Consider the following 16,637-nt stretch of genomic DNA (forward strand, 5'->3'; position numbering starts at 1 on the left):
ATGGTATGGCAGCATTTGTCACTAATAGAAAATGTTTGGAATGTATCTTACAATATAAAGAATGAAAACCAAAACTGTTCCATGCTAATGAAAGTCTGTCGTTTTAGTTGGTACTTAAGAAAATAATGATTTCTGTTTCAAGTGTGTGTGTGTGTGTGTGTGTGTGTGTGTGTGTGTGTGTGTTTGCACATGTGTATATCTGTGTGAGGTCATGCACATGTCACATTACATGTGTAGCACTCAGAACAACTTTGAATGGAGAGGAAGGGTCTTTCATAGTTTGCCACTAGTCAAACTGAACTAGTTGGCCTATGAGCTGCTGAGATAGTCTCCTGCCTCTGAGTCAGATCTTCTTGAAGGTGCTGGGATTTCAGAGGTACCCCACTGCTTCTGAATTTTTCAGGGTTCCTGGGAGCCAGACTCAGATGAACAGGTGTGGCAAGGGCCCAAAAAGTCATGATTCCTTTTCCGTCTGTCACATAAGATGCACAGAACAGTGATGGTGATGTAACAAGTTTCTGAGCATCCTGGCCACTGTGGCTCTTTTCACCTCCCTCTCCCTGTAAAATACTGGTGCCTGTCCCCATCACAACCTACACAAGCACATAGGCCTGTTCTGGAGGTGGGGAGAAGATTGTTGGGTTGCACTGAGGGTTGCTATCTCTCCGGAGAATGTAGTGGGGCTTCATATGAAAGGTGCAAGATCACTCTCCTCCCTGTGGCACACACTAAAAAATAACAGCCTTTTTTTCCTTCTGGACATTATTCACCTTCTGATCAGCCAAATAGATACCACAGCAGTTCACAGCACTGCTAATACAAGTATCTGTCATAGCACTGGGTATGATGTGACAAGATGGCCGCTCATATCAGTCCTACTGTGTCCATTGCTTCGCAGCCCAGCATGCTCACTCCGGTCATTTCTGATTACACACAGTTTCTTTCTTTGGGAAAGTTCTTTTCTGAACAACTTCTCAAACCATTTATTCACATTTCCTTAATTCTTCTTTAAGACCCTCAAAAAATTCTTCATAGAATAGGAGAACTTACAAAGGAGCTTTGCAAACGAAAAGAACTTCATTTGCCTACCTGGTCTCCAGACGTTCCGAAGACCCTCTCTAGTAGTCCCTTGCTCCTCACCCACCAAGTGACAGGTGTCAAGTGTGCTCTCAGGGTAGCCACTCTCCACCCATCCTATAGTGATTGTTCACTCTGAAAAACATGGCCTCCATCTCGTGAGGTATATCTTGGAGCTGTTAAGCTCAAATAAAGCACAGAAGATGAATAGGTGTGTCTCAAAGGGGTCTCTGTAAAGAAACAGAGGGTGTGGCACAAATACCAAGTCCTGGCATCTGTCACACAGGGCTGTCGAAACCCACACTGTGGAGATACGTGGCCATAAGTAGGGGAAGAGAGAAGAGACCATTAATGAGTGATTGACAGCTGTGTAGATAAATCTGAAATTGCATCCCTGTTAATTCTGTGCTGTGATGTCTGGATTTCTGCCAGAATTATTGTGTCTGTTTCCTTAAAATTCACCATGTGCTTGTTGATTGCACGTTTCAGGTCTGAGCATGTATAGTTGGGACATGGAGGCAGTGGGGTGAAGTGCTTCCCAAGTGCATAGCACTGGGAACTCTTCCTTACTTGTTCCTAGACAGGCATCTCCCACCCGGGAGTCCCTAGGCATGTTCATCTCTGCAGCCACAAGCTGTTTGCTCTGTCTTCCCTTCCCCTCCAGGTATTCACAAATCCAATGGAACTCATAGGAGTTACTCAAAGGAATGTTTAGGCTTGTCTACAGCAGGAAAATCGAAAGCAGAGTGAGTGTTGTACACCATCAGGGAAACAGTAGGAGACCAGTAGGCACAAACATCCGTGCCTCATGGTACAAGTCTACATTGTTAGTTTGCACGGGCAGAGCCCCGTTGGGCTATGCTTTCTCTCCAGTGGGTATAGCAGGGAAACTTTGCAGAAGGTTGAAATGAGAGGATGCATGCATTTGAGCAGCTTTCGAGAGCTCGGGCATGCACATGGAGACTCAATTCAATTCTTTTTGTTTGTCCTTTAAAACCAGCCTTGAGAAGTTGCCAAGAACATGCTAACAAAGCGCTAGGGTTCTGGAGTGGAAATCATATTCCTGTCTAACATCATAATCTCAGTCACTTGCACACTGATGGTGTGCTATTCATAATGTTAATTCAAAATGTTACCAAAAGAGGCCAAACACTTGACTGTTGATATTCTTTTGTAAATTACATACTGAAAGATTACCGTACAAGTGACTGATCGTGCCATCCTCAGTGCTGATAGAGAATTTTGTGGCTTTATTAGGAGAGTTATTTAAGTCTGAATCTAAGGTTTTCCAGACAGATTTTTCTCTCTTGATTTAAATAATATTTTTATTGTGGATTCCATACAATGTATTGTGAATATATACACTTCCTCCCCCAACTCCTTCCATAAGTTCCACCCTCCCCTTCCTACTCACCTAACTTGAAATCCCCTCCCCCACTGAGTTTAGTTTGTACTGCCCAACTACGGTTTGGAGTGGAGTCCGTCCTGCAGTGTGGTTGACCTACCAGGGGTCACATCAAAGACAACTGAATGTCCCAGCAGCCATAACAGGCCAATAGCTTCTTAGCTAGTGGTGGGGGCTCATTGCCCCTCTCTCTGATCTATGCTAGGATTTTGTTTGAGTTGAGCTTGTGCAGGTCATGCATGTGCTTCTAGACAGGTTTTCTTAAATCGCCCCACGATTGCTCTACGTGTCCTCTCTGTGCCTTTATTTTGTGCTCTCATATTTTTAACTATACTCATGGGAAGATCCGATGGCCATTGAGTTGCAGTGGATAAAGACAGAAAGTGGAGAGTCTGGGGTCTGACTTCACCTTTTTAATGAGAGCCTGAGATCTGCACTGGGGTCTTACATTCATGATCGAACAGTAGACTGGACCTTTTTCTTGTTTCTGTCAAGGCGTCCTCATTGTATTAAATAATGTCTCACGGGAGTGTCTCTAAAGTGCACACAGTACACACTGGGTAGAGATAGTTCTTCCCATGCCTGAGAAAGTATGCACTGAAGGCTGGGTGTCACATCCACCTACATGTCATCATGTAATAATAATTTTAAATGGTTATAATAAGAAGTTACTCTACCTGGGGTCTCAAGGGCATTCACCTGAAAAGTCTTTTAGCTGCTTTCGTGTGTGTGTGTGTGTGTGTGTGTGTGTGTGTGTGTGTGTGTATACACACACACATATATGGATACGCACACATATGGAGATATATATATATATCCTTGAGTTTGCTATGTACTCCAGACTTGCCTTGAACTCACAGATACCCTCCTGCCTAAGTGCTGTGATTAAAGGCCTGTACAAAACCCCCTGATATTTTTATGATTATTTTAAGGAGGGGTTTCTTGAGCCTCCAGCTTAGTCACTCATTGCCATATACTTATGACTGGAAGAGCCACAGTTTACACACACCAGATAACTCACTCATACCTTATCCACTGCCCTCCCATCCATGTGAACACTTTGTACATGTAACTAGGTGGAGGCCCTCTGCTTCCTCTTGGCTAAAGAAATTTCTTGCCCACAGTCTAATGGCTATTTTTGCTTTCCCAACTTCTCCTTGGCATGCAGTAGGGATTTAAAGTTTTTTGATGCTTAGTCAGAGTGTCAAAAGCAAGGCCAGGTGAGTGTGGCCAGCATGGGAAAGACTGAGGTAGGATGGTTGTGACTTCAAAGGCCAGCCTTGACTGTATAACAAGACCTTATATCATAAAAATTAAAAGGCCACTGGAGAGGGGGTGAAATATGGGAGTTGCCAAAGGACTGGAAATAGACACTTGCTTCCGTTCCTTCTTGCATGCTTGTGTTTTTCTTGTCCATGATGCTGTCAAAGCAAGATAATATAAAATGTGACATCTACAGATTGCCTTTAGTCATTTCCAATCATTTCATTTAGTCTTTTGTCTCTCTGTCTCTCTTTCTGTGTCTATGACTCTGTCTCTCCCTCCAAACCCTCCTGTCCCCCATCACCTGCTTTCTTTTTTGTGACAGGAAACTAGATATTCACAAAAAAAAAAATTGAGGTGTTTTTAATCTTGTTCTTAGCTGTCTGTATCTTCAAAGGTATGGTTCCCTTAGGTTACGGCACTGTATTAGACAGAACCGTGTGGTTCTGGGAACGAGAAGCAGTTTCATGAAGCAATGGAATAAGATAATTAATGACCAGTAAAATAAAAGATCAGAATTAAGTCCTCGCATCTACTGCTAATAAATTTTCAACAACAGTGTCAAGAACGCACAATATGAAAAATGCTGTCTTTTCGATTAACTGTGTTGGGAGAACTGGCTATCTAGGGCCTGGAAAGATGGCTCAGTGGTTAAGAGCCCTGGCTGCTCATGCAGAGGACCTGAAAGCAGGGCTCAGCACCCACTTGGCTCCTCATCCCACAGCCTCCTTTAACACCAGTCACAGCAGATCCATCTCTCTCTCTCTCTCTCTCTCTCTCTCTCTCTCTCTCTCTCTCTCTCTCTCTCTCTCTCGCCTCCACAGGTACTGCAAGTATGTGGTGCACAGTCATCCATTGAGGAAAAACTCTCATACACATAAAAGTAAAATAAAATCTGAAGAAGAACCTAGTTATCCTTATGCAAGAAGCCAGTCCCTTATGTTCCAGCTGGGAATGTAGCTCAATGGTAGGACATAACTTAGTCTTAAGTTCTACTCAGTTTCCATCCCCAACGCTGCAAAAAACACAAAGTCAAGAGTTACTGACACCTTTGGGAAGGTGAGAATAGACTTGCAGGCAAGAACTGATGAGCAAAACAGCTGGAAAGGAGCATAGGGTCATTCGAAGTCATCAACACACTGTCAGGAGCCACAGGCATGCAAAACCCCCTTTAAAATGACAAGAGTAGGAACATACTCTTGTAATCCCAGCAGGAGGGAGGAGAGAAAGATCAGTGGGTCTTACTCGCCAGCTCATTTAACCTGATTATTTAATTCATTAATTAATAAGCTTCAAGCCAATGCAAGACTCTCACAAAAGAACTGGGCAGGGTTCTTGAGGATGATACCCAAGCTTGTCCTTTGACATTCACACATTTACACACACATTTAAGGCATTCAGACTTTATGATGCATGGTGGCACAGGCCTATAGTCACAATGTAAGAAAGTGGAAGCAGGAGGATGACCAATTTGAGATCATCTTAGCCTACATTGAGAGAAGAATACACTCTTAATTGTGTGTGTATTTGATACATCTATGTGTACATGTTCTTGTGTGCACCTGTGTGTGTGTGTGTGTGTGTGTGTGTGTGTGTGTGTGTGTGTGTGTGTGTTATCGAGAGTTAATATCAGATGTTTTCCTTTATTGTTCATTCACCATCTTATTTTGAGACAGGACCTCTCACTAAACTGGTGTTTGCTACTCAGCAAGACTAGTTGGCTTTGGAGCACCAGGGATCTATCTTCCTGTCTCAGCCACCCCTGCCCCAGAATTACAGGTGTAAATCCCCAGTTTTGTACTTGGTTTCTGGGAATCCAAATGCACATCTCTGTGCTTTACCTTGTCACCTGGCCCCAAAAGTTTAACTTAAATATTTGTTTAGAGTGGGTATTGTGGCTCATTGGAGAACATATACCAAGCTTGACAAGGTCCTGGGTTCAGTTCAACACTGTGAATACATAAATAAATTAGTATATGTGTACATGCATGCATGCATACGTGTATGTGTGTGTAAATACATACATGAATCTGTGCATAAAATGCTTTGTGTGTGTGTGTGTGTGTGTGTTTTTCAGTACTCCATCTGCAGTGAACCTCTGATAGAACTGTCCAATCCTGGAGCCAGTGGGTCCTTGTTTTTCTTGACCAGCGATGATGAATTCATCATCAAAACCGTTCAGCATAAGGAAGCCGAGTTTCTACAGAAGCTGTTGCCGGGCTATTACATGGTAAGGGTCTGCACACAGGTATAGTTTCTGTCTTAGGTACATGATTTTCCCTTGAGGGGCTTTGTTCCTGTGTGCTTTTCTTTTTGAATTTAGACTGTGTTGTAGCATTCATTCAATGGATTGTAAGAAGTAGTAACCAGACAAAACAGTTGCACATAGGCACGCAACAGGTCCATCTATCTGATCTAGAAAGTTCATCTCTGTAGGCTTTCCTCTCAGGTGACTCTCAGGAATATCGAATTAACAATTAAAGCCAAGAACTCAGCAACGTTCATTACTTTGTATGCTATCTAAAAAACATTAACAAAAAGGTTTTTTTAAGTGAGAATGATCTGAATAAAATTCAAAATTTTATTTAAAGGTATAAAACGACATGAAATAATGACGATTCATACTTTGTTTTTCAACTTGCTAGTGTAAAGATTTCTATTGTCCCTAAGGGAGTGTAAGTGCCAGTCACGCATGGAGGCCCGTCCCTGGTCCCAGTGCAGGAGAGGTGGAGGCAGAATCTCTAGAACAAGCACACTGGCAAACTAGCAGAATCTATGAGCTCGGGGTTGAAATGATAGACCCTGCCTCAATATGCAAAGTAGAAAAGAAAGCAATGGAAGAAGATAGTAGAAACTTGTGCACACACAAGTGCCCACATGCAAACAAGCACATCCACACGGGTACATAGTAAGCACCACACATACACACAAACACAGACACATACGAATACAGACACACACACAAGGAAAACAATGTGCCTATATAACCTGTACTAAAAATCTCCAAAGTGGTAGGTGGTGATACAGATGTGGTACGATGGGCACTGAGGTTCCTCAGTGGGTAAAGGTGGTGGTCGCCATCCAACCTTGCAGCCTGAGTCAGATCCCTGGAACCAACATGCTGAAAGGAGAAAACGCTCTTCTCTAAGTTGTCCTCTGATCTCCACACATGTATCATGGCATGCACGTCCCCACTATCATCCCCCACACACAGACAATAAATAAGGAAAACGAGATTCTTTTAAAACTGCATACTGTATAACGACAATTTCAATAGATGGATCAATGGTTCAAGTGTAGAGTCCAGAAGCAGACCCATGTGTATTTATCAGTATGTTTTATTACCCTCAGACAGATTTAAACTCAACAGGGAAAACCTATTTGCTGTCTACTTCATGGACATTATATTTCTATATCAGATCCCTTGCATACATAGTAACGTGTACTGCTTATGAAATAAGGCCAAATATAATGGTGAAAATTGTTACAAAGTCAGAAGGAAAGCTAAACAAAAGTGTAAGAAATACATAAACGTGACTTCTGACAAAAGACAGAACAAAAATAGGCATAATGTTAATGTAATCATCTTATTAAATTAAATCAGGGGATTGGAGAAGGAATCAGGGCTAATGGTACTGGTTTGGGATTCAGATTCAGCTTGGCAAGAGTTAGCGACAACTGCCTTAACCCACTGACTCATCTTTCCAGTCCATTCCACCACAGGCTTTGTTAGATGCCCTTTAATAAGCTATTTAAATATCTTACCTACTCTTAAAATGCATCAGTAATGTGTATGTGTGCTGGCTAGTTTTGTGTCAGCTTGACAGTAGCTGGAGTTATCTAAAAAGGGGCAACTTCAACTGAGAAAACGACTCCATAAGATCCAGATTAAGGCATTTTCTTAATTAGTGATCAAGGTGGAAGGGCCCAGCCCCTGGGCTGGTGGTACTGGGTTCTATAAGAAGGCAGGCAGAGCAAGCCATGAGGAGCAAGCCAGAAAACAGCATCGCTCCATGGCCTCTGCATCAGTCCTGCCTCCAGGTTTCTGCCCTACCTGAGTTCCCACTTGGTAATTTTGATGCTGAGCTGTGATAAGGAAATGTAAGCCAAATAAACCCTTACCTCCCCAAGTTTCTCTGGTCATGATGTTCCTCACAGGAACAATAACCCTAACTAAGATAGATGGTCTATAGATATATATTTTGTGTGTGTGTGTGTGTGTAATAAAGTGACCACATACTAGGAGAAAATGTTCATTCCATAGAGAATTTAAAAACTGTAGAAACCCAAGATGGATCAAGAACTGCAGCAGCATTACAACCCAGAAGAATGAGCCAATGATACCAGCACAGAATTATCGTTGAGGTAGCTAAAATGCATCAAGAACAGTAACTTTCTACAATATCCAGTGGTACTCAGCTCTTAAAACTGTAATATCTATAAAGTCATTGATCTTTATAGGTCTTGCAGCGTTTGTTCCTGGTGAGAATAATAGGAATGCAGGCATGCTTGCAGATTAGTCCCACCATTTAGGACGAGTTTTGCCAGCAGAATTAAGTTTTAGACGATTCACCACTTATCCCCAGGAATTAATCTCTTTAGCTCCCTTAGAGAATAGTCTCTAGCAGTACCCATCAGTTCTTGCCTGTGTTTAGTTGGAGCTAATTTGGAGATTTATGGGCATGCTTAATTCAACTTTTGCTGCTGTGAGTTTCAAATAGTTATGTTGGTATTCCAAGAACAGATCTAGAGGGAAATTGGAGACAACGGAGCCACGTGTGCATTCATCCATTCCAGCTGTCTATCAACAGCAGGGTGGGTAGAGAAAATGTGGTGCACATATACAATGGAACTTCTTTTCAGCCATAAAGAGGAATGAAATTGTGACTTTTATAGGAGAAAGATCGTTGAAACTGGAGTTAATTCTATTAAACGAACTGAGTCAGTCTCAAAAGAATATCACATCCCTCATGTGTAACTCTTAGTTGCATAAAAGTGATGTTTGTAGGAGCAGTTAGATGACTCATTAGGCACAGACACCTTCCACCAAGCCCGATGGCCTAGGGTCGATCCCTGGAACCCACATGGTAGAAAGAGAGAAGCAGTCTCCAGGAGTACTTGGTCTCTCCCCTGCTGCGTGTATACCTGCATGCTCTCACAGAAATGAGTGAAAATGATATTTCTTTTAAAAATGAAGTGCTGAAGAGATGGCTCAGTGGTTAAGCACACTGACTGCTCTTTCAGAGGTTCTGAGTTCAATTCCCAGCAACCACATAGTGACTCACAACCATCTGTAATGGGATCTGATGCCCTCTTCTGGTGTGTCTGAAGACAGCTACAGTGTACTCATATAAATAAAAGTAAATTAATCTTGAGAGAGAGAGAGAGAGAGAGAGAGAGAGAGAGAGAGAGAGCAACCATTTGGCTATCCAATACCTAACAATCTTCCCTGAAAACATACACATACAAGCAACATAATACAGTCTGATCAAGTTGTATTTATATATTACATATGTATCAAGCACACACACATATAAGTAACAAGAATTTTTTTAAGGGCTATAAGTTTGAAAGAGTAAGAGAGGGCACAGGAGAGGGTTTAGAGCAAGGAAAGGGAAATAATGAAATAATGTAATCTTTAAAAAAGAAAGAATTCAAGTATTTAAGTATGTGTGACATGAAAGAATCAATTTCTAGGGGAACAAAGGGGACCCATAAGGAGGCTTGAGGGAGGAGAGGACAGGAAGAGTAGGGAGTGTAAATTAGAAACGGTATTTTTTACAGTGGACATTAGCAGCACTTCCTGTGTTCAGTCATATTGGCTTCTGAGCTCACTTCTACTGCAAAATTATTTTGTAAAAATGGAACAGTGCAAACTTTTTCTTTTTTTTTCTTTTTTTTTTCCATTCTAGAATTTAAACCAGAATCCAAGGACTCTTCTGCCGAAATTCTATGGTCTGTATTGCATGCAGTCAGGAGGCATCAACATCCGAATTGTGGTGATGAACAACGTACTACCCCGTGCCATGAGGATGCACTTGACCTATGACCTGAAAGGCTCCACATACAAACGAAGAGCATCCCGAAAAGAGAGGGAGAAACCCAACCCCACGTTTAAGGACTTGGACTTCCTGCAGGACATGCAGGAGGGGCTGTATTTCGATACAGAAACATATAATGCCCTCATGAAGACACTACAGAGAGACTGCCGGGTAAGGACATGCCTCTGATTTCCTTTAAAATAATCTCAACTGTGGGACTTCTAGCTGCTGCCTGAAGAAGCTGCACAATAGATGTGTGCGGGCCCCATCTTTCACTGACCCAGTGCTAGCCCAGGCTCCCCAGATCTCTAAGGCAATGGGTGGATGATAAAGGAATGACCTGGGGATCTGTTCAACACATCTCTGCTGGTTTTCATAATAGTCTCTGTCAGCTTCCTTTGATGAAATAACATGAGAACTTTTACATTCCTTCCTCCCTCCGGGGAAGGTAGCTGAGAAGTTAATGAAATTTAGATTTAATTCAGAGACCGGCAAGGAAAGCCATATTCAAATGGTGGATGAAATGGGATTTCAACTGAGTATGGGGGAAATGTACTTGGTGAGATTAATGAAGGGCTGTCTGGAGAACCACCCTGACCTCTAAATGCTGCATATCTGCTCCAACCATTCTGTGGTCTGAAAGGCCCTGGGAGTGAGGTTACCAGCTAGAGCACAGTGCTCTGTGAACATGTGATTGTCAAGGTAAGGAAGGATTCCCCAACCGGTGGTGCATTTTCTTACCATAGTGATTTATAAAAACAAGTGGCCAAACCTCTCAGCTTCTTATGTGGTAAAAGTGGATAAAAATCCTTTTGGGGAAAAAGATAAAGACATCCCGATAGCTACTGATGATTTAATACATATACTGTCCAGAAATAGACTTGGACAGATCTATGCAAATAGACTTGGAAAGTTCATTCAGGACGTTTCGCCGAGCTGAGCGTTATTGGGCTGAGCAGAGGGCCTGATGGTATAGGCTGGACCTTTGCCAAGGCTTTCTAGAAAACTCATAGTACCACTAGGCAGGACCACCAAGAAATAAGTGCTATGCTATGCAGGCTGTGCCTTTCTGGGGACCTGGGTAAATGACGCGTGTTATTGTGAGAGAGAAAGGACCCACATCCAGCCTGGCACACTCAGATCTCAGGTGAGGAAGGCCGGCTGAGCACTGTAATGTGTAGAGCAGAGAGTCTCCACTGAGGAACCTAATTCTAACCTCTCTGGGCTTTTCCTTTTCTCCTGCTGTAGAATTGTGATAGCTCATGAAACTAAGCCCTGAGAGTCATTTTCTTCATTGACACAATTGTTCCATAATGTGTTATGTAGCAATGGCACATCGAGAGAACACAGTACACCACGTAGTCTAAGACTCATTAGTCATTGCTTCCTTCTCCCTTTGAGCCCCTTGGATTCAGCACAGCCATGCTCCCATTTTAATTGCTGAAGAAATTCCTAAAAGAAGGTAATCCAGGTTTGGAGACACACGATTTTAATACCGCACATAGGACGGTAGAAGCAAGCAGACCTCTGTGAGTCTGAAACCAGCCTGGTCTACAAAGAGAATTGTAGGCCCATTAGCACTACATAGTCAGACCCTGTCTTGAAGAAAGAGAGAAGAGCTGGAAACGTATTCGGAGTAAGAGGGATGGCTCCACAGTTAACCACTGGCCCCAGCACAGAGACCTGAAACTATCTGCTGCTCCGGTTCCAGGGATCCAACACCCTCTTCTGGCCTCTGTGGGCAGTGGGCATGCACGCAAACAAAACACCATATATGTAAAAATGTTTCCCAATTTTAAGAAGAAAAAACTTGTGCAGCGTTGCTTAGCAGGTGGTGGAATCTCAACACTGGAGATGTAAAGATTCGCTCTAAGGCTCTTCCTCTGCTTTATTGACTTTTTATTCACGTGTGCTTGTGTGCCTACCATGGGAGATGGGTGAAGCTGGAGTTACAGGCTGCTGTGAGCCACCTGACATGGTTGCTGGGAAGTGAAGTCAGGTCCTCTGGAAGACCAGCAAGCACTGTTAACTGCTGAGCAGGCTCGCCAACCTCTGTGACACCTTTTACTATAATTATCTCTTGACAGGTCATAGAAGGAGCAGTGGGAACCAAGCAAACAAAAGAGTATCCCACAGAGCTATTCAGCTATCTGGAAAATTCATGTTTTTCTTTAAAAAAAAAAAAAAAGAGGGAAAAGAAAACACACACACACATTTTAATAGAAACCTTTTATCTTGTGTTTTTTCTACCCTTGCAGGATGTGGGTGAAAAGTTACATCTAAATTCCCTAGAGTATAGTCCAAGCCTCTCCAATCTTAGATTTGTTTTTTTCCCCTCATCCCCTGCCTCTGAGTATGTGTCTGTGTGTGTGTCTGTGTGTGTGTGTGTGTGTGTGTGTGTGTGTGTGTGTGTTTCTTGAGCCCAATCACTAGAAAGCATGCTCAAACATGACTTTTCATAAAAAAAAAAAAAAAAGAAGAAGAACCTGGACATATGCCTGTTTGTTTTCTATTTTTTAACATGTTTGTTGTTCTAAGAAGTATAGAAGCCAATGTCAAGGAATCAAATTTTATTTGAATTTATGTAAGACATAAGTTGTGGAACTTGCTCTTCTCTTCACGAATGTGTTTATCCCTAAGATATGGGAACAAGTAAAAGCTGAGCCTGACTCCAATCCCTGGCCTGCCGAGTCAGCTGTGATCCTAGCTGGCTCTGGGGGAGGAGCTGTGTGCAATGCAGGGCTCTGTAACCGGTTCCTGGTGTTTCTTGAGGACTGCTTTGTAAGTCAGATGGATGCTGTCTTAGTTAGGTTCTCTACTGATGTGATAAATACATTACCCAAAGCAGCAAAGGGCCTGATTTGACTCCTGGTCACAGTGTCACAGGCTGTTGTTGGGATCTAAGAAGTCAAGAACTGAAGCAGAGGCCATGGAGGAACATTGCTTACTGGCTTGTTCTCTATGACTTGCTCAGCTTGCTTTCTTGTGTCATGCACAGCCATGCACCCTGGGGTGACACCCGCCCAGAGTAAGCGGCCCAACATCAAGGAATGCCCTACAGATTTACTTGCAGGATAATCTCATAAAGGCATTTTCTCAATTAAAATTCCCTCTTCCCTGATCTCTAGGTTTGTATCATATGGTAATTTGGCATTATGTTTAATGTTTACCCTTGAGTATTACTTAATTTAATTGAGACAGGAGTGTTTGGTTGGTTTTAACTTGTTTGCTTTTAGTTTTTATTTTTTTACTTTTATTTTTTACTTTTGGACCAGGCTCTTTGTGCCTTTTCCTCTCTGTATCTCCTCCACTTCTCAGAACTGAACTTTAATATGGCTGACGGGTATTAGGATCTAGGGAGGCCACAGAGTCCCTCTAAGGCCAGTGCTGGCACCTGACATCTGGGGCCTCTTCTGTTAAAGCCCTGCTGTCTTTAAAGCATGATGGCAGCAGTCCAGCAGGAGACAGATGAACTGGGCTCATATTGGGACATGTCCTTATTTCTGAGCATGGGGTGAGTAGCCTCCATGTTGGGTCCATTGTCGTCAAACGGTCCGAGAGATTTGGCAATGATACTGTCTTGTGAGGATCGGAGTAGGTGATGTCGCAGATTAACACTGAAGGATTCGAGGAATTCTCTGGATAGGCAAAGCAGTAGAAACATTATTCCCAAGAAGAACCTATATATTGTATATGAAATAGCATGACACATTTCGAGGACTATAGTTAGTCGTCACAGCAGCTAATAATTAGGAAAGGCATGTGAGGTAAAGAGAAATGCATCCAAATATTTGTCAAAAAAAAAAATCTTTTCCAGTATATGAGAACCCAATTGAGGACTTCAATAACAAACCCACCAGACCCCTGGAACCCTTACTCTCTGTTGATGGAGACATAGATTAGATTCTAAGACACTATGTAAATCAGTTTGGGGAGGTCATCAAAAACTAAAATTTGAACTGCCATATAATCCAGCAATGTTACTCTTGCCGATTTTACCCAAGAACCCTACACCAGCATACCACAGAGACACCTGCACATCCACGTCTACCGCAGCACAGCTCAGAGTAGCCAAGCTTTGCAGTCAGCCTCGGTGGCCACTGACAGATGAGCGGATAAAGAAAATGTGATCTGTATACACAATGCTGTTTCCTATTCAGCCATAAAGAAGAATTACAGTAGGTCATTTGCGGGGACGAGGATGAAACTGGAGATCTTCCTGTTAAGCAAAATAAACCTGGTACCCACAACATTTCACATTCCTCTCCCGTGTGCAATCTGAAACATATGCATACGGGTATGACATGAAGGTAGAGGGGGGGGGCTTATTTAGGATTCAGAAATGGATCAGCAAGAAGAAGAGTATGAGAAAGAAGGAGAGGATGCTGGGGGTGATGAGCATGGCCATGTTTGCTACAATTGGATGAAAATGTTGTTATTAAATCTGTCCCTGTAGATGATGAATTAAAACTAAACAAATACAAAATAAAGAACCCACAGCAGTTTGTCCCCAGGTTCTCTCTGGTTTTCTGAACAGGCACAGGAAGTCTACTGAGTGCTTGATGTATTCCCCAGGTTTCTGCTTTGCAGCTTTCATATACATTCTGCTGTAAGGTCCTAGACTAAGGGGTTCCATCTCCCTTAGCCTAAATGCTGTTGGAAGAGTCCTGTGTAGCTTGTGAAGCCAGCTCTGTCCCATTTCCTACAAATTGCTTCCCTGCTTCTGATCCAAAGCTTCTCTGTCTGGGCTCTTTTGGAATGGGCTGCATGACCTCAGCATACGAGCAAGCACTCTGGTTAAAAGCCCCGTCTCCCTCTCTCTGGCTTGCCCGGTGATATATAAACCCCTATGTGTCAGCTTTCCCTTTGTGATGGCCAATCCCTCAGCAGCTTCATCCTGTGGTACACACACCACTTGAAACTCTTCTCAAAAACTAATCTTGCATACTTCAAACCTGCTGAATCTGGTTCCCACACAGGATCCAAAGGGTCTTTTCCAAATGTCATCGTCCCGGTCCCGGGACCTCTCCTGTCCCTGTGTGAACTGGCTAGAAATGGAGAGAGGTGGATATGTGAAGAATTGGTCCCCTTTCTGATTCCCTATCCCTCAGACTCTGTCACTATGATAACTGTTCACTTCTGTAAGTGAAATGGTCTCAGGGCAAGAGTGGTGGTGACTGACAGTACATCACAGGTCACCTGCTGTCACAGAGAGTAAGATCCAGACTTTCTGCGGGCTTCCAGCATAATGGAAAAACCAAGTTGAGCATCCCTGTGAAAACTGCTTTCCCATGCAATGTGCTATCATTCCCCAAGCCTATACTCTTCTTGGCTTTCCCAGCCCATACAGCATGGCCATCAGGTAACTAGTTGGTCAGTGCAGTGCCCCGATTCTTAGTGTCTTTTCTTCCGTCCTCTCCCACGCTCTGCACACACAGTAAATCACCATGTCTCATCCAGTCCATCTCCTAATTTCCACATGAATCCACCTTATTGGAGCTGCCTTCATAAAAACTCTGGGCATTCGTCTGGAATTTCAATAGCCTCTCCATTCATTTGCAGTGTGCATTAACTTCCAACCTGTGCCCCTTAGTGCACCCCTTATTCTCATGACTTACTCTGCCAGACCATATTTTCCTGTCTTCTTCTCTCCCCTCCCCTTACTCATCTCAGTGTTGCTGGGACACCCCTTCCTCCCAGATCACCATGCAGCACTTCCTCCTCCTCCCAACCTTACCTCCTCCATAAGATATTTAATACCTTGTTATTTTCTCATGGAGAGATTCTTAAATTTGAGGATCAAGCCTCAGCCTTTGTCTCTACATGCTTGGCGCTCAGTGGATAATTAGCAAATAGCTCTCAGAAACTGGGTTTGAACAAAAGAATAATAAGTAGAATATCTGAGGATAAAGAGAGGCAGGCATGGGTGCCGCTCCAAGAAATCTGTCTTTTATGACTTCTCTATTTCTGGTTACTCTTGCAGTCCTTTTGAAGGGAACACCCAGTTTTGCTGAAATGTGTGCCAGAAATGGCATTGAGAATTTAATAAAGCAGATGATTTCCACTTTGAGTCACGTGGGATTAGAACTCCACTGGCTATCCTCCCATTGTGTCATTAGTTTAGCAGAAGTGTATTTATGTTTCAGTGATTCTTTTTTCCCATGGAAGCCATGTTGTAATGATCGTCAGACCTTGATTTGACGTTGACCTCTGCCTCCCTTACGTATGTGTCCTTCTTCCCCTGGGGTTTTAAATTAAAAGGTTTTTAAGCCTCTTAATTGTAACAGGGAAACCTTCCAGTAAACAGTCTTCTTTCTTTCTTTCCTCAGGCAGATGGCTATCTGCTTTAAAATTAAAATGGAAGCAAAGTAGACTGGTGTGATCAATAAACAGATCCCCATCTGAATTTTACATCCAAATGACAGATTGCCCCTCTGGGTTCAGTTTGGCACAGTGAAGAGTTAAGTTAGTTTATTTAAGGATATGTGGGGGTGAGGGAGGGGACAGAGGTGAAATTGTTACTTAGGAAGCTCTGGAACTGTTTGCACTCCCTGGTTTTAAAAAAAAAAAAAAAAGGCTTGCTTATAATGCAAGACTTACATGGATCTGCCGCTGGGCATTTGATTTTAGGGTCAAAGGGGAAGGGAAGAAGATGTGCTGGCTGGGAAATCTGCAGGGCTGCAGTGGGAGATTGAGTCTCCTCTTCCTGCATCTGTCATTAGAGGCTGTAGGGAGTCAGGGGTGAGGGACAGGGAGGAAGTGGAGGGTGGAGCTGAGTGGAGTGTGGCTTCTTGGGTAAAGCACGTGCTTTGCAAGTGTGAAGACCTGAGTTTGAATCCCCACAAGCCAGA

The 16,637-nt window shown here is 43.0% G+C and overlaps 1 protein-coding gene across 1 annotated transcript in view; it reads left to right on the forward strand.

Annotated features, from left to right (window-relative positions):
- The window catches only part of PIP5K1B (phosphatidylinositol-4-phosphate 5-kinase type 1 beta), a gene marked incomplete at its 5' end in the record, with an annotated part of 133,108 nt that overhangs the window by 45,139 nt on the left and 71,332 nt on the right, over positions 1-16,637 (forward strand). The window contains 2 exons of the mRNA XM_080911334.1: positions 5,823-5,975; positions 9,658-9,957. Coding sequence (XP_080767460.1) covers positions 5,823-5,975; positions 9,658-9,957 — 453 coding nt within the window. The remainder of the gene's footprint in view (positions 1-5,822; positions 5,976-9,657; positions 9,958-16,637) is intronic.

The sequence above is a fragment of the Micromys minutus genome, assembly GCF_963924665.1.
Source record: "Micromys minutus genome assembly, chromosome: 2".
In the NCBI taxonomy this organism is placed as follows: Eukaryota; Metazoa; Chordata; class Mammalia; order Rodentia; family Muridae; genus Micromys; species Micromys minutus.